The sequence below is a fragment of the Oncorhynchus mykiss genome, chromosome 28 (assembly GCF_013265735.2).
Source record: "Oncorhynchus mykiss isolate Arlee chromosome 28, USDA_OmykA_1.1, whole genome shotgun sequence".
NCBI lineage: Eukaryota > Metazoa > Chordata > Actinopteri > Salmoniformes > Salmonidae > Oncorhynchus > Oncorhynchus mykiss.
The window spans coordinates 39,187,777-39,210,776 of record NC_048592.1 but is presented as its reverse complement, the minus strand read 5'-3'; the positions used below and the strand labels follow the sequence as shown (position 1 = coordinate 39,210,776).

At 42.3% G+C, this 23,000-nt stretch overlaps 1 protein-coding gene across 1 annotated transcript in view; it reads right to left on the bottom strand.

The window, feature by feature from the left end:
- LOC118944840 (receptor-type tyrosine-protein phosphatase mu-like) overlaps positions 1–23,000 on the bottom strand; it is a 543,829-nt gene that overhangs the window by 122,547 nt on the left and 398,282 nt on the right. Inside the window, exons 22-23 of the mRNA XM_036966400.1 lie at positions 13,506–13,717; positions 3,498–3,585 (exon numbers count right to left, since the gene is read on the bottom strand). Coding sequence (XP_036822295.1) covers positions 3,498–3,585; positions 13,506–13,717 — 300 coding nt within the window. The remainder of the gene's footprint in view (positions 1–3,497; positions 3,586–13,505; positions 13,718–23,000) is intronic.

Here is a 23,000-nt window from a genome sequence, read left to right as displayed (position 1 = left end):
GGGAGGAGAGGGAGGAGGATAGGGAGAGGTAGGAAGAGAAATAATATGGAGGAGGAAGAGAGTTCATTTTAGTTGTTTATTTCACTTTTGTATATTATCTACCTCACTTGCTTTGGCAATGTTAACACATGTTTCCCATGCCAATAAAGCCCCTTGAATTGAATTGAGAGGTAGGAAGAGAAAGGAGAGGGAGAGAGGAGGAGATGGAGAGGGAGAGAGATCGGAAGAGGAAGGAGTGGGAGAAATGTAGGACGAGAAAGGAGTGGGAGGTGGAGAAGAAGAGGGAGAAATGTAGGATGTGAAAGGTGTGGGAGGAGGAGAAGAGGGAGAAATGTTGGACGAGAAAGGAGTGGGGGAAGGAGAAGGAGAGGGAGAAACATATGCAAACTGACATTGTGGTGTAACAGTATGCTTACTGAGGAGGTCACCAATGAAGGCATGAAGCTCAAACATAAATACTCGGCATACACCACTTTATCAAAAATAAAAAGCAGTCTTCAAGACTGTTAGACACGGATTATACGCCCCATATCATATCATATCGTCAGCAGAGCCAAGGTCTTAGACCAGACAATCCCAATGAGAAAGAATCAAGTAATAACTCTGTCCAGGGTGGGGTGCTGATGAAATTTAACTTCCTTATATTATAAAATACATTTTACCCCATGGATAAATATGAGTCTTCAGGTTCTGAATGGTCAGGGATTTTGGGCCACTCCTCCCTACAGAAGAGCTCTGTTGACCAAAACCTTGAATTAACACGAGCTGAATAACATGTGAAAGGCTTTTTAGAAAATATCAAGTTCACAGTAAAGTTGATATTTCAGTCAGATGCTTGTTTTTGGTTAGAAATCTTCTGGAAAGAACTAGAATTTCCCAATAATATGAATAGTATATATATAAATATATATATATAGTATATACAGTGGGGAGAACAAGTATTTGATACACTGCCGATTTTGCAAGTTTTCCTATTTACAAAGCATGTAGAGGTCTGTCATTTTTATCGTATGCAAATTCATTACTTAAGAAAATCATACAATGTGATTTTCTGGATTTTTGTTTTAGATTCCGTCTCTCACAGTGGAGGTGTACCTATGATAAAAAAAGGAAAATCAGCAGTGTATCAAATATTTGTTCTCCCCACTGTGTGTATACAAGGAGGAATGGGAAAAAAATTCAGTCTCTCGATGTGCAAAACTGATAGAGACATACCCCAAGCGACTTACAGCTGTAATCGCAGCAAAAGGTGGCGCTACAAAGTATTCACTTAAGGGGGCTGAATAATTTTGCACGCCCAATTTTTCAGTTTTTGATTTGTTAAAAAAGTTTGAAATATCCAATAAATGTCGTTCCACTTCATGATTGTGTCCCACTTGTTGTTGATTCTTCACAAAAAAATACAGTTTTATATCTTTATGTTTGAAGCCTGAAATGTGGCAAAAGGTCGCAAAGTTCAAGGGGGCCGAATACTTTCGCAAGGCACTGTATATATATATATATACACACTGCTAAAAAAATAAAGGGAACACTAAAATAACACATCCTAGATCTGAATGAATGAAATATTAATATTAAATACTTTTTACTTTACATAGTTGAATGTGCTGACAACAAAATCACACAAAAATTATCAATGGAAATCAAACTTATCAACCCATGGAGGGTCTGGATTTGGAGTCACACTCAAAATTAAAGTGGAAAACCACACTACAGGCTGATCCAACTTTGATGTAATGTCCTTAAAACAAGTCAAAATGAGGCTCAGTAGTGTGTGTGGTCTCCACGTGCCTGTATGACCTCCCTACAACGCCTGGGCATGCTCCTGATGAGGTGGCGGATGGTCTCCTGAGGGATCTCCTCCCAGACCTGGACTAAAGCATCCGCCAACTCCTGGACAGTCTGTGGTGCAACGTGGCATCAGTGGATGGAGCGAGACATGATGTCCCAGATGTGCTCAATTGGATTCAGGTCTGGGGAACGGGCGGGCCAGTCCATAGCATCAATGCCTTCCTCTTGCAGGAACTGCTGACACACTCCAGCCACATGAGGTCTAGCATTGTCTTGCATTAGGAGGAACCCAGGGCCAACCACACCAGCATATGGTCTCACAAGGGGTCTGAGGATCTCATCTCGGTACCTAATGGCAGTCAGGCTACCTCTGGCGAGCACATGGAGGGCTGTGCACCCCCCCCAAAGAAATGCCACCCCACACCATGACTGACCCACCGCCAAACCGGTCGTGCTGGAGGATGTTGCAGGCAGCAGAACGTTCTCCACGGCGTCTCCAGACTCTTTCACGTCTGTCACATGTGCTCAGTGTGAACCTGCATTCATCTGTGAAGAGCACAGGGCGCCAGTGGCGAATTTGCCAATCTTGGTGTTCTCTGGCAAATGCCAAACGTCCTGCACGGTGTTGGGCTGTAAGCACAACCCCCACCTGTGGACGTCAGGCCCTCATACCACCGTCATGGAGTCTGTTTCTGACCGTTTGAGCAGACACATGCACATTTGTGGCCTGCTGGAGGTCATTTTGCAGGGCTCTGGCAGTGCTCCTCCTTGCCCTCCTACGGCCTCCTCCACGTCTCCTGATGTACTGGCCTGTCTCCTGGTAGCGCCTCCATGCTCTGGACACTACGCTGACAGACACAGCAAACCTTCTTGCCACAGCTCGCATTGATGTGCCATCCTGGATGAGCTGCACTACCTGAGCCACTTGTGTGGGTTGTAGACTCCGTCTCATGCTACCACTAGAGTGAAAAGCACCGCCAGCATTCAAAAGTGACCAAAACATCAGCCAGGAAACATAGGAACTGAGAAGTGGTCTTTGGTCACCCCCTGCAGAACCACTCCTTTATTAGGGGTGTCTTGCTAATTGCCTATCATTTCCACCTGTTGTCTATCCCATTTGCACAACAGCATGTGACATTTATTGTCAATCGGTGTTGCTTCCTAAGTTGACAGTTTGATTTCACAGAAGTGTGATTGACTTGGAGTTACATTGTGTTGTTTAAGTGTTCCCTTTATTTTTTTGAGCAGTATATATATATATACTAAAATACTACATGGTCGTGTCTCTAAATCTAACCTCTATATTGATTTATGTCCTGTGGACTCTAGAAGAAAGATGTTCAACGGTGTCAGATGTTTTATTCTCTGGCCTCCAATAATAGATTATCACAGAGACGTTTGGACCATTGGTTTTCTTAGATCTACACAATTAACTTTTTATTTTACCCGTTGGTCAAAAGATGCATTTTTGATTGGACACCCTAATATAATATAGATTCATATTGATCAGAGAGGAGATAGAGAGACGAGACAAGTCTATAATATAGATTCATATTGATCAGAGAGGAGATAGAGAGACGAGACCAGTCTATAATATAGATTATTGATCAGAGAGGAGAGAGAGAGACCAGTCTATAATATAGATTATTGATCAGAGAGGAGAGAGAGAGACCAGTCTATAATATCAGATAATGCTTTATACACACACGCAATAATGTTCCCATATCGGTTCTTCATCCGGTTCTCATCTTTCTTCGCGGAGTCCCATGGCGCTGACTGCCCCTCAAAGAAGCTCTGAAGAGAGGGAGGAAAAGAGGGAGACAAAGAGAGGGAGGAAAAGAACAGAGGGAAGAGGACATGAGATGTGATGTCAAGTGTCAAGCCTTTAAATGATAATACCAAGTTAAAGAACAAAATATTCTCTGTCAGCTCCTAAAAATTGACATATTGGAACGACAGAAAGGAGGTAAAGAGCAAGACAGGAAGGAGACAGAGAAGGAGACAGAGAAGGAGAGAGAGAGAGAGAGAGAGAGAGAGAGAGAGAGAGAGACTGAAAAGAGAGAGAGAGAGAGGGAGAGAGACTGAAGAGAGAGAGAGGGAGAGAGACTGAAAAGAGAGAGAGAGAGACTGAAAAGAGAGAGCGAGAGAGAGACTGAAAAGAGAGAGAGAGACTGAAAAGAGAAAGAGAGAGACTGAAAAGAGAGAGAGAGAGAGAGACTGAAAAGAGAGAGAGAGAGACTGAAAAGAGAGAGAAAGATAGGAGATAGGGAGAGTGAAGAGAGAGAGAGAAAGAGAGAGGTGGGGAGCGAGAGAGAGCGAGAGAGAGGTTCCGTAATTCTGAGAGGGGGTTGTATCCACATCATTATTAGACATGAGAAGGCAACGGGAAGAGAAAGGTTCCTGGGGATTCATGTCAAACAGAGAGCCCATTAGGATGTCACAGAGCGTGTGTCACGCTCAAATAGCTCCCCCAGCGTCACACTACCACAGCAGACAAAAAAAGAGCCCATGTCTGTCTGTCTACCCCTCAGCCTGTCTGTCTACCCCTCAGCCTGTCTGTCTACCCCTCAGCCTGTCTGTCTACCCCTCAGCCTGTCTGTCTACCCCTCAGCCTGTCTGTCTACCCCTCAGCCTGTCTGTCTACCCCTCAGCCTGTCTGTCTACCCCTCAGCCTGTCTGTCTACCCCTCAGCCTGTCTGTCTACCCCTCAGCCTGTCTGTCTACCCCTCAGCCTGTCTGTCTACCCCTCAGCCTGTCTGCCCGTCTGTCTGTCCGTTTTCTGTCAGTCAGTCTGTCTGCCCACCTCCCTCTCTCTCCATGTATCCATCCGTCTGTCCGTCTGTCTGCCCCTCACCCTGTCTGTCTGAAGGACTCAGTCATTCAGTTCAGGGAGAATAAAGCCTCATCTTCAGATCCACAGCACTCAGATGACTGGCTCATGAAATATGAATATCTCTCTCTCTCTCTGTGGGGAGTTCTCCAAACTGATCCTATACCAGGCACAATTAAGACAAATTATGAAAACACACCAGCCTCACTGCAAACTGCAGTTCACAAGGGTTTGGTGTGTGTGTGTGTGCGTGTTTGTCTTTGTCATTGTGTGTGTGTGTGTGTTTGTCTTTGTCTTTGTCATTGTGTGTGTGTGTGTGTTGGCTCCAAGGCAGTAGAACTCTGTAAACAAACCCATGTTATTGTTAATTTATTTTAGCAATCAACTCAGCTTATCCAAAAAATTACAACCCAATACATTTCCATTTCAACCCTGAACCCAGCCATGTAACAGCAGTTCAATATAGACTCCAGGAACACTGAACCCTGACCCCTGAACACTGAACTCAGCCACGTAACAGCAGTTCAATATAGACTCCTATAACCCTGAACCCTGACCCCTGAACCCAGCCACGCAACAGCAGTTCAATATAGACTCCTATAACCCTGACCCCTGAACCCAGCCATGTAACAGCAGTTCAATATAGACTCCTATAATCCTGAACCCTGAACCCAGCCACGTAACAGTAGTTCAATATAGACTCCTATAACCCTGAACCCTGACCCCTGAACCCAGCCACGTAACAGTAGTTCAATATAGACTCCTATAACCCTGAACCCTGACCCCTGAACCCAGCCACGTAACAGTAGTTCAATATAGACTCCTATAATCCTGAACCCTGACCCCAGCCACGTAACAGTAGTTCAATATAGACTCCTATAACCCTGAACCCTGACCCCTGAACCCAGCCACGTAACAGTAGTTCAATATAGACTCCTATAACCCTGAACCCTGACCCCTGAACCCAGCCACGTAACAGTAGTTCAATATAGACTCCTATAACCCTGAACCCTGACCCCTGAACCCAGCCACGTAACAGTAGTTCAATATAGACTCCAGGAACCCTGAACCCTGAACCCTGAACCCAGCCACGTTAAAGGAACTCTGGAAGGGCAATTCAGAATAATGCTCACAATGAATAATTAATATCCTGGCTTCTTTGAGCAGAAAGCTTTCCCTCTATTTCCCTTGATGTATTTTGAACCCAGAGACACTTTGTTAGCTGGAGAATAAAACCGGGCTTGAGAGTCTTGATCAATCATCGATGTTGCTGCTTCTCAGACGCCTCCATCTATCTACACACGGGCCGACTGACAGGTGCATTTGTCTACAAGATGGAAGCCTTTCCCTTTAAGAGAGACAGAACAGTGAGATGGAAACCTTTCCTTTAAGAGAGACAGGCAGCACAGTGAGATGGAAGCCTTCCCTTTAAGAGAGACAGGCAGCACAGTGAGATGGAAACCTTTCCTTTAAGAGAGACAGGCAGCACAGTGAGATGGAAACCTTTCCTTTAAGAGAGACAGGCAGCACAGTGAGATGGAAACCTTTCCTTTAAGAGAGACAGGCAGCACAGTGAGATGGAAACCTTTCCTTTAAGAGAGACAGGCAGCACAGTGAGCCAAGCGCCAGAATGGCAGGCAGGAGACTTCGACACATTAAAGTCCTGATAATTAGCCGTTTAGCCGTTGTTCTACTCTCTGTAACCCAGACGGCTACATGTTCATAATATATAATGCACTTTGACCAGGGACCTATAGGGCCCTAGTGCAGAATATAGGGGATATGGTTCCTGTTGACCAGGGACCTATAGGGCCCTAGTGCAGAATATAGGGGATATGGTTCCTGTTGACCAGGGACCTATAGGGCCCTAGTGCAGAATATAGGGGATATGGTTCCTGTTGACCAGGGACCTATAGGGCCCTAGTGCAGAATATAGGGGATATGGTTCCTGTTGACCAGGGACCTATAGGGCCCTAGTGCAGAATATAGGGGATATGGTTCCTGTTGACCAGGGACCTATAGGGCCCTAGTGCAGAATATAGGGGATATGGTTCCTGTTGACCAGGGACCTATAGGGCCCTAGTGCAGAATATAGGGGATATGGTTCCTGTTGACCAGGGACCTATAGGGCCCTAGTGCAGAATATAGGGGATATGGTTCCTGTTGACCAGGGACCTATAGGGCCCTAGTGCAGAATATAGGGGATATGGTTCCTGTTGACCAGGGACCTATAGGGCCCTAGTGCAGAATATAGGGGATATGGTTCCTGTTGACCAGGGACCTATAGGGCCCTAGTGCAGAATATAGGGGATATGGTTCCTGTTGACCAGGGACCTATAGGGCCCTAGTGCAGAATATAGGGGATATGGTTCCTGTTGACCAGGGACCTATAGGGCCCTAGTGCAGAATATAGGGGATATTGTTTCTGTTGACCAGGAAAATCTGTCCCTGTCTTCATGGGGTCAGACAGAAATCTGTCCCTGTCTTCATGGGGTCAGACAGAAATCTGTCCCTGTCTTCATGGGTCAGACAGAAATCTGTCCCTGTTTTCATGGGGTCAGACAGAAATCTGTCCCTGTTTTCATGGGGTCAGACAGAAATCTGTCCCTGTCTTCATGGGGTCAGACAGAAATCTGTCCCTGTCTTCATGGGGTCAGACATAAATCTGTCCCTGTTTTCATGGGGTCAGACAGAAATCTGTCCCTGTCTTCATGGGGTCAGACAGAAATCTGTCCCTGTCTTCATGGGGTCAGACAAGCTGAGATGGATATGTGTCTTCTAAATGGATTAGGAGGGAGATTTCCTCACAGCAGTGCATCTTGGGACAGGAGAGGAGAGAGAACGTGACGAAAGCAGCCCAATGTCATCCTCACTGTCTGTCACTGTCCTTCTGAAGGATACAGTGTTTCATAGCCGTATGAAGCCACCTAAACCAAACAAATCAGTTCACAGACAAAAGGACATCCTATTGTCAATGCATTGCACTTATTTTGGCCATGGTCACAAGTAGTGCCCTTTAAGGAAAAGGCTGCTATTCTGGCCATGGTCACAAGTAGTGCCCTATAAGGAAAAGGCTGCTATTCTGGCCATGGTCACAAGTAGTGCCCTTTAAGGAAAAGGCTGCTATTCTGGCCATGGTCACAAGTAGTGCCCTTTAAGGAAAAGGCTGCTATTCTGGCCATGGTCACAAGTAGTGCCCTTTAAGGAAAAGGCTGCTATTCTGGCCATGGTCACAAGTAGTGCCCTTTAAGGAAAAGGCTGCTATTCTGGCCATGGTCACAAGTAGTGCCCTATAAGGAAAAGGCTGCTATTCTGGCTATGGTCACAAGTAGTGTCCTTTAAGGAAAAGGCTGCTATTCTGGCCATGGTCACAAGTAGTGCCCTTTAAGGAAAAGGCTGCTATTCTGGCCATGGTCACAAGTAGTGCCCTTTAAGGAAAAGGCTGCTATTCTGGCCATGGTCACAAGTAGTGCCCTTTAAGGAAAAGGCTGCTATTCTGGCCATGGTCACAAGTAGTGCCCTATAAGGAAAAGGCTGCTATTCTGGCCATGGTCACAAGTAGTGCCCTTTAAGGAAAAGGCTGCTATTCTGGCCATGGTCACAAGTAGTGCCCTATAAGGAAAAGGCTGCTATTCTGGACACAGACATTTTCACTCTGAAGTCTACAGGGTTTAATGTCAATATAACACGATATAATAATATATAAAGTGCTCTAACAAGACAAATCATGGCCAAGACAACTGCTTGTCTTTGTTACATGGCGAACTTCATAATAGTTAGTTATAATGGACCAACGAAATGAACTCGCACTCTCTCCCCTTCTCGCACCCCCTCTCTCCCTCCCTCTCTGTCTGTCTCTGTCTCTCTGTCCTAACCTTCTCCCCCTCTCCCTCCCCCTCTCTCCCTGTCTCTCTTTCTGTCTCTGTCCTAACCTTCTCCCCTCTCCCTCCCCCTCTCTCCTTGTCTCTCTTTCTGTCTCTGTCCTAACCTTCTCCCCCTCTCACTATGTCTCCTCTCTATTTCTCTCCCTCCTCTCTATTTCTCTCTCTCTCCTCTCTATTTCTCTGCCTCCCTCTCTATTTCTCTGCCTCCCTCTATTTCTATCCCTCCTCTCTATTTCTCTCCCTCCTCTCTATTTCTCTCTCTCTCCTCTCTATTTCTCTCTCTCCTCTCTATTTCTCTCTCTCCTCTCTATTTCTCTCTCTCCTCTCTATTTCTCTCTCTCCTCTCCATTTCTCTCTTCTCCATTTCTCCTCTATTTCTCTCTCCTCTCTATTTCTCTATTTCTCTCCCTTATTTCTCTCTTCTCCATTTCTCTCTCTCCTCTCCATTTCTCTCTCTCCTCTCCATTTCTCTCTCTCCTCTCCATTTCTCTCTCTCCTCTCCATTTCTCTCTCCTCTCCATTTCTCTCTCCTCTCCATTTCTCTCTCTCCTCTCCATTTCTCTCTCTCCTCTCCATTTCTCTCTCTCCTCTCCATTTCTCTCTCTCCTCTCCATTTCTCTCTCTCCTCTCTATTTCTCTCTCCTCTCTATTTCTCTCTCTCCTCTCTATTTTTCTCGCCTCTCTATTTCTCTCCCTCTCCTCTCTATTTCTCTCTCTCTCCTCTCCTCTCTATTTCTCTCCCTCCCTCTGTCTCTCTGACAGTCTTTCTTCAATCCCCTTTTTTTTATATATATTTGACAATACCCAGTATGACAAGGACAGGGTAGTCAATATTGATAGAGCAAGAGGAGATGTAGAGAGTCTGTGGAGGGCAGACAGAGTACTCAGAAACAGCACCAATAGTAGAACGAACAAGAAACTCAAACATTAAAAATAAATAAAGTTAGTGTTTCTGCTGCTATTGCAGTTGTCTCTCTCTCCTCTTCATCGGTCTCTGAGATAATGTACCACTGCAGTCCTATTAAATGCTTTAATTGCAAGACTATTTACAATATCCCCCTATCCCAGCGTAGTCCTCGTCTGTCTGTGTGAGTAATCATAGCAGTGGGAGATGCGTCCCAAATGAAACACTATTGCCTATATAGTGAACCCTATGGGCCCTGGACAAAAGAAGTGCACTATAAAGGGAATATGGTTCCATTTGGGATGCAAGTGTGTGTGAATACAACCACCTTAAACACACAGTAATGATGTGGAGGTTACGGGGGATACACAGACAGTACAGGGACAACAGAACAGCAGCATGGTTACTGGGGATACACAGACAGTACAGGGACAACAGAACAGCAGCATGGTTACTGGGGATACACAGACAGTGACAGGGACAACAGAACAGCAGCATGGTTACTGGGGATACAGAGACAGTACAGGGACAACAGAACAGCAGCATGGTTACTGGGGATACACAGACAGTACAGGGACAACAGAACAGCAGCATGGTTACTGGGGATACACAGACAGTACAGGGACAACAGAACAGCAGCATGGTTACTGGGGATACACAGACAGTACAGTGACAACAGAACAGCGGCATGGTTACTGGGGATACACAGACAGTACAGTACAGGGACAACAGAACAGCAGCATGGTTACTGGGGATAAACAGACAGTACAGGGACAACAAAATAGCAGCATGGTTACTGGGGATACACAGACAGTACAGGGACAACAGAACAGCAGCATGGTTACTGGGGATACACAGACAGTACAGGGACAACAGAACAGCAGCATGGTTACTGGGGATACACAGACAGTACAGGGAAAGTGAAAACAGAACAGCAGCATGGTTACTGGGGATACACAGACAGTACAGGGAAAACAGAACAGCAGCATGGTTACTGGGGATACACAGACAGTACAGTGACAACAGAACAGCAGCATGGTTACTGGGGATACACAGACAGTACAGTGACAACAGAACAGCAGCATGGTTACTGGGGATACGCAGACAGTACAGTGACAACAGAACAGCAGCATGGTTACTGGGGATACACAGACAGTACAGTGACAACAGAACAGCAGCATGGTTACTGGGGATACACAGACAGTACAGTGACAACATAATAGCAGCATGGTTACTGGGGATACACAGACAGTACAGTGACAACATAATAGCAGCATGGTTACTGGGGATACACAGACAGTACAGAGAAGGAAGAAAGAGGAGAGCGAGAACAGAAGAGAGAATTGGAATAATTTAGTGAGTTCCCCTGGTATGAATTAATAATTTAGTGAAGTCCCCTGGATAGACTGGTCAGTTAGACTGGTCAGTTAGACTGGTCAGTTAGACTGGTCAGTTAGACTGGTCAGTTAAACTGGTCACAGTGCTGAGAACAGGCTCCTTAGTAAGACGGTTCTGTTGAGTTCTTCCGGGTTCTCCTTAAGAATGTACCTTAGAACCCTTGGGAAACTACAACAGAGAACCTATTGTACTAAAGAGTGCTGACAGACCGATACACAATGCTGAACAACACGGGCCATGCAATACTTACTCTGTCACGGCTCATATCAAATAGCACTTGATAAAAAGCATACATAGTGACATAGTTACTTCCCAGGGAAGCAGCATTCACCGACTAGTGTCAACATGCAACACAACAGATGACATATAGGGCTGGTTTCTCAGACTTAGATTAGACTTATCTTGGACTAAATTATTCTCCATTCGAGGGATATTTTTCCCCCTGGAATAGGCTTAACCAGTGTCTGGGAAACCAGTCCAAACTGATGTACAGTATCATAATAAAGCTAGGGTTTGATTTAGTTTCAGGTTATATCAGGTTATATTTATTTATTTATTATGTTTATTTCACCTTTATTTAACCAGGTAGACCATATCACCTTTATTTAACCAGGTAGGCCAGATCACCTTTATTTAACCAGGTAGGCCAGATCACCTTTATTTAACCAGGTAGGCCAGATCACCTTTATTTAACCAGGTAGGCCAGATCACCTTTATTTAACCAGGTAGACCAGATCACCTTTATTTAACCAGGTAGGCCAGATCACCTTTATTTAACCAGGTAGGCCAGATCACCTTTATTTAACCAGGTAGACCAGATCACCTTTATTTAACCAGGTAGACCAGATCACCTTTATTTAACCAGGTAGACCAGATCACCTTTATTTAACCAGGTAGACCAGTTCACCTTTATTTAACCAGGTAGACCAGATCACCTTTATTTAACCAGGTAGACCAGATCACCTTTATTTAAACCAGGTAGGCCAGTTGAGAACAAGTTCTCAATTACACCTGCGACCCGGCCGAGGTCTGGCTACGTCAGCTACAATAGAGTTTGCAAAGTTGAACCAATTGATATTTACCATTATACACACTTTAGGAAGCTTTCTAGATGTTATTTTGATCGACTGCACATCTCAATGTCTTGAGATGAAGAAGGAAAACATTCCATTGTCGCATTTCTCAAGGCTACAACATGACCTAACGTAGCCTTTTCATCCCACCATCATGCTGGCAAGAACCAGCCAGCAAGACTATAATCCCACCAACATGCTGGCCAGAACCAGCCAGCAAGACTATAATCCCACCAACATGTGATGCCAGAACCAGCCAGCAAGACTATAATCCCACCAACATGTGATGCCAGAACCAGCCAGCAAGACTATAATCCCACCAACATGTGATGCCAGAACCAGCCAGCAAGACCATAATCCCACCAACATGTGATGCCTGTGAATCCCTGTGTTTTAAGGGGATAGTCTGTGAGGCAGGTTGGATCCCTGTGTTTTAAGGGGATAGTCTGTGAGGCAGGTTGGATCCCTGTGTTTTAAGGGGATAGTCTGTGAGGCAGGTTGACTCCCTGTGTTTTAAGGGGATAGTCTGTGAGGCAGGTTGACTCCCTGTGTCTTAATACTCTGTGAGGCAGGTTGGATCCCTGCCGGGCCCAGCTAGCGTAACGAGGGGAAATGAGAATGAGGCTCCGCTTGCCTCGACTCGACTCGTTTGGGTGTCAGAGAGAAAGAGGCAGGGTGTCAGAGAGAAAGAGGCAGGGTGTCAGAGAGACAGAGGCAGGGTGTCAGAGAGACAGAGGCAGGGTGTAAGAGAGAAAGAGGCAGAGTGTCAGAGAAAAAGAGGCAGAGTGTCAGAGAGAAAGAGTCAGGGTGTCAGAGAGAAAGAGTCAGGGTGTCAGAGAGAAAGAGTCAGGGTGTCAGAGAGAAAGAGTCAGGGTGTCAGAGAGAAAGAGGCAGTGTCAGAGAGACAGAGGCAGAGTGTCAGAGAGACAGAGGCAGAGTGTCAGAGAGACACAGTGGCAGTCTGTCTCTGTGTCCAGAGCCCTATTCCCTATATAGTGCACTACTATAGACCAGAGCCCTATTCCCTATATAGTGCACTACTATAGACCAGAGCCCTATTCCCTATATAGTGCACTACTATAGACCAGAGCCCTATTCCCTATTTAGTGCACTTCTTTAGACCAGAGTCCTATTCCCTATATAGTGAAACGACTATAGACCAGGGCCAATAGGGTGATCTGGTTAAACGTAGTGCACTATACAGGGAATAGTGTGCCATTTGAGACGTATCCTAGGGGACGAATTAAAACTCAATATAATGCAAGAATTAAAAAGTGCCATCTATTTACAATGACGTAGTCTCCATTTCTTTAAATCGGAATTGAAATTAATTTACGGAATCTGAATTGTAGGAGTGAGAGCAGCGGACAAGGTAGAAGAAAATGGAACCGACACAGTGAGCTCAAGGTGAAAGGTGAAAGGTGAAAGGTGAAGTTGTGTCCCCCACACATTCAGTAACTTTCCCCTGTTCAATCAAGTCACATCACTAACTACTATAATGAAGGGAGAAAGGATGGATCCAGTTTTAAAGAGTTGGAACCCAAGGCACAGTGAGAAGAGGGGGTGGGGGGGGAGTGTCTCAATGAGCGGGAGGTGAAAGGTCAAAAGGTGAAAGTTGGTCCCACCTCGTACTCCTCCTTGAAGCCGTATCCTTCCGCACACTTCATCTGCGTGATGTGCTGCAGCAGGTCGGCTACTCTGATAGCAGGGTGGAGCTGGCCCGTCTGGTAGGGAGCGTCTACTGTCCCCTCCCTCTTTCTCAGGGAGTGGCCGTGAGACTGGACCAGACTACTGGTGTCACTGCAGCTACCACCACCACCCAGCGTCTGGCTGTCGTCTGGACAGATACAGAGAAGACGCAGGCAGGCAGGCAGGCAGGCACACACACACACACACACAGATACAAACACACAGATATACACACACACACAGATACAAACACACACACACAGATATACACACACACACACACAGATATACACACACACACACAGATATACACACAGATATACACACACACACACACACACACACACAGAGAGAGAGGAAACAGGAAGGAAGAGGAACAACAGGTCAGGATGGTGAACTCTGAGGCAACTCTTGGTAAAATACCAGGCATGGAAAAATCTACACATCTACAGTGCCTTGCGAAAGTATTCGGCCCCCTTGAACTTTGCGACCTTTTGCCACATTTCAGGCTTCAAACATAGATATAAAACTGTATTTTTTGTGAAGAATCAACAACAAGTGGGACACAATCATGAAGTGGAACGACATTTATTGGATATTTCAAACTTTTTTAACAAATCAAAAACTGAAAAATTGGGCGTGCAAAATTATTCAGCCCCCTTAAGTTAATACTTTGTAGCGCCACCTTTTGCTGCGATTACAGCTGTAAGTCGCTTGGGGTATGTCTCTATCAGTTTTGCATATCGAGAGACTGACATTTTTTCCCATTCCTCCTTGCAGAACAGCTCGAGCTCAGTGAGGTTGGATGGAGAGCATTTGTGAACAGCAGTTTTCAGTTCTTTCCACAGATTCTCGATTGGATTCAGGTCTGGACTTTGATTTGGCCATTCTAACACCTGGATATGTTTATTTTTTAACCATTCCATTGTAGATTTTGCTTTATGTTTTGGATCATTGTCTTGTTGGAAGACAAATCTCCATCCCAGTCTCAGGTATTTTGCAGACTCCATCAGGTTTTCTTCCAGAATGGTCCTGTATTTGGCTCCATCCATCTTCCCATCAATTTTAACCATCTTCCCTGTCCCTGCTGAAGAAAAGCAGGCCCAAACCATGATGCTGCCACCACCATGTTTGACAGTGGGGATGGTGTGTTCAGCTGTGTTGCTTTTACGCCAAACATAACGTTTTGCATTGTTGCCAAAAAGTTCAATTTGGGTTTCATCTGACCAGAGCACCTTCTTCCACATGTTTGGTGTGTCTCCCAGGTGGCTTGTGGCAAACTTTAAACAACACTTTTTATGGATATCTTTAAGAAATGGCTTTCTTCTTGCCACTCTTCCATAAAAGGCCAGATTTGTGCAATATACGACTGATTGTTGTCCTATGGACAGAGTCTCCCACCTCAGCTGTAGATCTCTGCAGTTCATCCAGAGTGATCATGGGCCTCTTGGCTGCATCTCTGATCAGTCTTCTCCTTGTATGAGCTGAAAGTTTAGAGGGACGGCCAGGTCTTGGTAGATTTGCAGTGGTCTGATACTCCTTCCATTTCAATATTATCGCTTGCACAGTGCTCCTTGGGATGTTTAAAGCTTGGGAAATATTTTTGTATCCAAATCCGGCTTTAAACTTCTTCACAACAGTATCTCGGACCTGCTTGGTGTGTTCCTTGTTCTTCATGATGCTCTCTGCGCTTTTGACGGACCTCTGAGACTATCACAGTGTAGGTGCATTTATACGGAGACTTGATTACACACAGGTGGATTGTATTTATCATCTTTAGTCATTTAGGTCAACATTGGATCATTCAGAGATCCTCACTGAACTTCTGGAGAGAGTTTGCTGCACTGAAAGTAAAGGGGCTGAATAATTTTGCACGCGTTTTTGATTTGTTAAAAAGGTTTGAAATATCCAATAAATGTCGTTCCACTTCATGATTGTGTCCCACTTGTTGTTGATTCTTCACAAAAAAATACAGTTTTATATCTTTATGTTTGAAGCCTGAAATGTGGCAAAAGGTCGCAAAGTTCAAGGGGGCCGAATACTTTCGCAAGGCACTGTACTTTAAACATAGAGAAGGAAAAACTCCTGGCCCTAGCCACAATGCAGTCATGTGATAAGAGAGAGATAATGGCTTAAAATAGAAACTCTGGTAGTGACACAACGGCTCAGTTCCAATATCCACACAAAATGTTGCTGTTTTAAAGCTAATTTCCTGCTATTCTACAGATTTTGACATGGCTATTATGCCTCGTTCTAATGCCATCTGAGTGACACTTAATAACAATACAATAAAATCAATGTGGGCCCCCACCCATGCCATGACATTTGGGGAATTACAGATTATCTCTGACTGTCTAGTTTCTTATTTCGATGATTGATAGATCTCAAAAGATGATTCTTGTGTATAAATGTATCGCTCCATTATCTCTTTATATCTGGTTTGATTCGGGGCAGGTGCGCCACAGCTAAATGCATATAGAGGAAACACTGATAATGCTTCGAGGGGAAGAGAGGATGCATTCTAAGTGATATGCTAGGTTGGCTATTGGAACGGGGTCGTAGGATGAGTGAATCTGGTGAGGAGGAGAAAGCTCAGAACACTGGGCTTATGATCGGTCTGATTCTGTGAATCAGAATTACTATGATGTGGGAAGAAGTATCTATTACTATGATGTGGGAAGAAGTATCTATTACTATGATGTGGGAAGTAGTCAGTAGTTCTACGATGTGGGAAGTAGTCAGTAGTTCTATGATGTGGGAAGTAGTCAGTAGTTCTATGATGTGGGAAGTAGTCAGTATTATTATGATGTGGGAAGTAGTCAGTATTATGATGTGGGAAGTAGTCAGTATTATTATGATGTGGGAAGTAGTCAGTATTATGATGATGTGGGAAGTAGTCAGTATTATTATGATGATGTGGGAAGTAGTCAGTATTATTATGATGATGTGGGAAGTAGTCAGTATTATGATGATGTGGGAAGTAGTCAGTATTATGATGATGTGGGAAGTAGTCAGTATTATTATGATGTGGGAAGTAGTCAGTATTATGATGATGTGGGAAGTAGTCAGTATTATTATGATGTGGGAAGTAGTCAGTATTATTATGATGTGGGAAGTAGTCAGTATTATGATGATGTGGGAAGTAGTCAGTATTATGATGATGTGGGAAGTAGTCAGTATTATTATGATGATGTGGGAAGTAGTCAGTATTATGATGATGTGGGAAGTAGTCAGTATTATGATGATGTGGGAAGTAGTCAGTATTATGATGATGTGGGAAGTAGTCAGTATTATTATGATGTGGGAAGTAGTCAGTATTATGATGATGTGGGAAGTAGTCAGTAGTTCTATGATGTGGGAAGTAGTCAGTATTATTATGATGTGGGAAGTAGTCAGTAGTTCTACGATGTGGGAAGTAGTCAGTATTATTATGATGTGGGAAGTAGTCAGTATTATTATGATGATGTGGGAAGTAGTCAGTATTATTATGATGATGTGGGAAGTAGTCAGTATTATGATGATGTGGGAAGTAGTCAGTATTATGATGATGTGGGAAGTAGTCAGTATTATGATGATGTGGGAAGTAGTCAGTATTATGATGATGTGGGAAGTAGTCAGTATTATTATGATGTGGGAAGTAGTCAGTATTATGATGATGTGGGAAGTAGTCAGTATTATTATGATGTGGGAAGTAGTCAGTATTATTATGATGTGGGAAGTAGTCAGTATTATTATGATGATGTGGGAAGTAGTCAGTATTATGATGATGTGGGAAGTAGTCAGTATTATGATGATGTGGGAAGTAGTCAGTATTATGATGATGTGGGAAGTAGTCAGTATTATGATGATGTGGGAAGTAGTCAGTATTATTATGATGTGGGAAGTAGTCAGTATTATGATGATGTGGGAAGTAGTCAGTATTATGATGATGTGGGAAGTAGTCAGTATTATTATGATGTGGCAAGTAGTCAGTAGTTCTACGATGTGGGAAGTAGTCAGTATTATTATGATGTGGGAAGTAGTCAGTATTATTATGATGATGTGGGAAGTAGTCAGTATTATGATGATGTGGGAAGTAGTCAGTATTATGATGATGTGGGAAGTAGTCAGTATTATTATGATGTGGGAAGTAGTCAGTATTATTATGATGTGGGAAGTAGTCAGTATTATTATGATGATGTGGGAAGTAGTCAGTATTATGATGATGTGGGAAGTAGTCAGTATTATGATGTGGGAAGTAGTCAGTATTATTATGATGTGGGAAGTAGTCAGTATTATGATGTGGGAAGTAGTCAGTATTATTATGATGATGTGGGAAGTAGTCAGTATTATTATGATGATGTGGGAAGTAGTCAGTATTATTATGATGATGTGGGAAGTAGTCAGTATTATTATGATGTGGGAAGTAGTCAGTATTATGATGATGTGGGAAGTAGTCAGTATTATTATGATGTGGGAAGTAGTCAGTATTATGATGATGTGGGAAGTAGTCAGTAGTTCTATGATGTGGGAAGTAGTCAGTATTATTATGATGTGGGAAGTAGTCAGTATTATGAAGATGTGGGAAGTAGTCAGTATTATGATGATGTGGGAAGTAGTCAGTATTATTATGATGATGTGGGAAGTAGTCAGTATTATGATGATGTGGGAAGTAGTCAGTATTATGATGATGTGGGAAGTAGTCAGTATTATGATGATGTGGGAAGTAGTCAGTATTATGATGATGTGGGAAGTAGTCAGTATTATGATGATGTGGGAAGTAGTCAGTATTATGATGATGTGGGAAGTAGTCAGTATTATGATGATGTGGGAAGTAGTCAGTATTATTATGATGTGGGAAGTAGTCAGTAGTTCTACGATGTGGGAAGTAGTCAGTATTATTATGATGTGGGAAGTAGTCAGTATTATTATGATGATGTGGGAAGTAGTCAGTATTATGATGATGTGGGAAGTAGTCAGTATTATGATGATGTGGGAAGTAGTCAGTATTATGATGATGTGGGAAGTAGTCAGTATTATGATGATGTGGGAAGTAGTCAGTATTATTATGATGTGGGAAGTAGTCAGTATTATTATGATGTGGGAAGTAGTCAGTATTATTATGATGTGGGAAGTAGTCAGTATTATTATGATGTGGGAAGTAGTCAGTATTATTATGATGTGGGAAGTAGTCAGTATTATTATGATGTGGGAAGTAGTCAGTATTATGATGATGTGGGAAGTAGTCAGTATTATGATGATGTGGGAAGTAGTCAGTATTATTATGATGTGGGAAGTAGTCAGTAGTTCTACGATGTGGGAAGTAGTCAGTATTATTATGATGTGGGAAGTAGTCAGTATTATTATGATGATGTGGGAAGTAGTCAGTATTATGATGATGTGGGAAGTAGTCAGTATTATTATGATGTGGGAAGTAGTCAGTATTATGATGATGTGGGAAGTAGTCAGTATTATTATGATGTGGGAAGTAGTCAGTATTATGATGATGTGGGAAGTAGTCAGTATTATGATGATGTGGGAAGTAGTCAGTATTATTATGATGTGGGAAGTAGTCAGTATTATGATGATGTGGGAAGTAGTCAGTATTATTATGATGTGGGAAGTAGTCAGTATTATTATGATGTGGGAAGTAGTCAGTATTATGATGATGTGGGAAGTAGTCAGTATTATTATGATGTGGGAAGTAGTCAGTATTATTATGATGATGTGGGAAGTAGTCAGTATTATGATGATGTGGGAAGTAGTCAGTATTATGATGATGTGGGAAGTAGTCAGTATTATGATGATGTGGGAAGTAGTCAGTATTATTATGATGTGGGAAGTAGTCAGTATTATGATGATGTGGGAAGTAGTCAGTATTATGATGATGTGGGAAGTAGTCAGTATTATTATGATGTGGCAAGTAGTCAGTAGTTCTACGATGTGGGAAGTAGTCAGTATTATTATGATGTGGGAAGTAGTCAGTATTATTATGATGATGTGGGAAGTAGTCAGTATTATGATGATGTGGGAAGTAGTCAGTATTATTATGATGTGGGAAGTAGTCAGTAGTTCTACGATGTGGGAAGTAGTCAGTATTATTATGATGTGGGAAGTAGTCAGTATTATTATGATGATGTGGGAAGTAGTCAGTATTATGATGATGTGGGAAGTAGTCAGTATTATGATGATGTGGGAAGTAGTCAGTATTATTATGATGTGGGAAGTAGTCAGTATTATGATGATGTGGGAAGTAGTCAGTATTATTATGATGTGGGAAGTAGTCAGTATTATGATGATGTGGGAAGTAGTCAGTATTATGATGATGTGGGAAGTAGTCAGTATTATTATGATGTGGGAAGTAGTCAGTATTATGATGATGTGGGAAGTAGTCAGTATTATTATGATGTGGGAAGTAGTCAGTATTATTATGATGTGGGAAGTAGTCAGTATTATGATGATGTGGGAAGTAGTCAGTATTATTATGATGTGGGAAGTAGTCAGTATTATTATGATGATGTGGGAAGTAGTCAGTATTATGATGATGTGGGAAGTAGTCAGTATTATGATGATGTGGGAAGTAGTCAGTATTATGATGATGTGGGAAGTAGTCAGTATTATTATGATGTGGGAAGTAGTCAGTATTATGATGATGTGGGAAGTAGTCAGTATTATGATGATGTGGGAAGTAGTCAGTATTATTATGATGTGGCAAGTAGTCAGTAGTTCTACGATGTGGGAAGTAGTCAGTATTATTATGATGTGGGAAGTAGTCAGTATTATTATGATGATGTGGGAAGTAGTCAGTATTATGATGATGTGGGAAGTAGTCAGTATTATGATGATGTGGGAAGTAGTCAGTATTATTATGATGTGGGAAGTAGTCAGTATTATTATGATGTGGGAAGTAGTCAGTATTATTATGATGATGTGGGAAGTAGTCAGTATTATGATGATGTGGGAAGTAGTCAGTATTATGATGTGGGAAGTAGTCAGTATTATTATGATGTGGGAAGTAGTCAGTATTATGATGTGGGAAGTAGTCAGTATTATTATGATGATGTGGGAAGTAGTCAGTATTATTATGATGATGTGGGAAGTAGTCAGTATTATTATGATGATGTGGGAAGTAGTCAGTATTATTATGATGTGGGAAGTAGTCAGTATTATGATGATGTGGGAAGTAGTCAGTATTATTATGATGTGGGAAGTAGTCAGTATTATGATGATGTGGGAAGTAGTCAGTAGTTCTATGATGTGGGAAGTAGTCAGTATTATTATGATGTGGGAAGTAGTCAGTATTATGAAGATGTGGGAAGTAGTCAGTATTATGATGATGTGGGAAGTAGTCAGTATTATTATGATGATGTGGGAAGTAGTCAGTATTATGATGATGTGGGAAGTAGTCAGTATTATGATGATGTGGGAAGTAGTCAGTATTATGATGATGTGGGAAGTAGTCAGTATTATGATGATGTGGGAAGTAGTCAGTATTATGATGATGTGGGAAGTAGTCAGTATTATGATGATGTGGGAAGTAGTCAGTATTATTATGATGTGGGAAGTAGTCAGTAGTTCTACGATGTGGGAAGTAGTCAGTATTATTATGATGTGGGAAGTAGTCAGTATTATTATGATGATGTGGGAAGTAGTCAGTATTATTATGATGTGGGAAGTAGTCAGTATTATGATGATGTGGGAAGTAGTCAGTATTATGATGATGTGGGAAGTAGTCAGTATTATGATGATGTGGGAAGTAGTCAGTATTATTATGATGTGGGAAGTAGTCAGTAGTTCTACGATGTGGGAAGTAGTCAGTATTATTATGATGTGGGAAGTAGTCAGTATTATTATGATGATGTGGGAAGTAGTCAGTATTATTATGATGATGTGGGAAGTAGTCAGTATTATGATGATGTGGGAAGTAGTCAGTATTATGATGATGTGGGAAGTAGTCAGTATTATTATGATGTGGGAAGTAGTCAGTATTATTATGATGTGGGAAGTAGTCAGTATTATTATGATGATGTGGGAAGTAGTCAGTATTATGATGATGTGGGAAGTAGTCAGTATTATGATGTGGGAAGTAGTCAGTATTATTATGATGTGGGAAGTAGTCAGTATTATGATGTGGGAAGTAGTCAGTATTATTATGATGATGTGGGAAGTAGTCAGTATTATTATGATGATGTGGGAAGTAGTCAGTATTATTATGATGATGTGGGAAGTAGTCAGTATTATTATGATGTGGGAAGTAGTCAGTATTATGATGATGTGGGAAGTAGTCAGTATTATTATGATGTGGGAAGTAGTCAGTATTATGATGATGTGGGAAGTAGTCAGTATTATTATGTGGGAAGTAGTCAGTATTATTATGATGTGGGAAGTAGTCAGTATTATGAAGATGTGGGAAGTAGTCAGTATTATGATGATGTGGGAAGTAGTCAGTATTATTATGATGATGTGGGAAGTAGTCAGTATTATGATGATGTGGGAAGTAGTCAGTATTATGATGATGTGGGAAGTAGTCAGTATTATGATGATGTGGGAAGTAGTCAGTATTATGATGATGTGGGAAGTAGTCAGTATTATGATGATGTGGGAAGTAGTCAGTATTATGATGATGTGGGAAGTAGTCAGTATTATGATGATGTGGGAAGTAGTCAGTATTATTATGATGTGGGAAGTAGTCAGTAGTTATACGATGTGGGAAGTAGTCAGTATTATTATGATGTGGGAAGTAGTCAGTATTATTATGATGATGTGGGAAGTAGTCAGTATTATTATGATGTGGGAAGTAGTCAGTATTATGATGATGTGGGAAGTAGTCAGTATTATGATGATGTGGGAAGTAGTCAGTATTATGATGATGTGGGAAGTAGTCAGTATTATTATGATGTGGGAAGTAGTCAGTATTATTATGATGTGGGAAGTAGTCAGTATTATTATGATGTGGGAAGTAGTCAGTATTATTATGATGTGGGAAGTAGTCAGTATTATTATGATGTGGGAAGTAGTCAGTATTATGATGATGTGGGAAGTAGTCAGTATTATGATGATGTGGGAAGTAGTCAGTATTATTATGATGTGGGAAGTAGTCAGTAGTTCTACGATGTGGGAAGTAGTCAGTATTATTATAATGTGGGAAGTAGTCAGTATTATTATGATGATGTGGGAAGTAGTCAGTATTATGATGATGTGGGAAGTAGTCAGTATTATGATGATGTGGGAAGTAGTCAGTATTATTATGATGTGGGAAGTAGTCAGTATTATGATGATGTGGGAAGTAGTCAGTATTATTATGATGTGGGAAGTAGTCAGTATTATGATGATGTGGGAAGTAGTCAGTATTATGATGATGTGGGAAGTAGTCAGTATTATTATGATGTGGGAAGTAGTCAGTATTATTATGATGTGGGAAGTAGTCAGTAGTTCTACGATGTGGGAAGTAG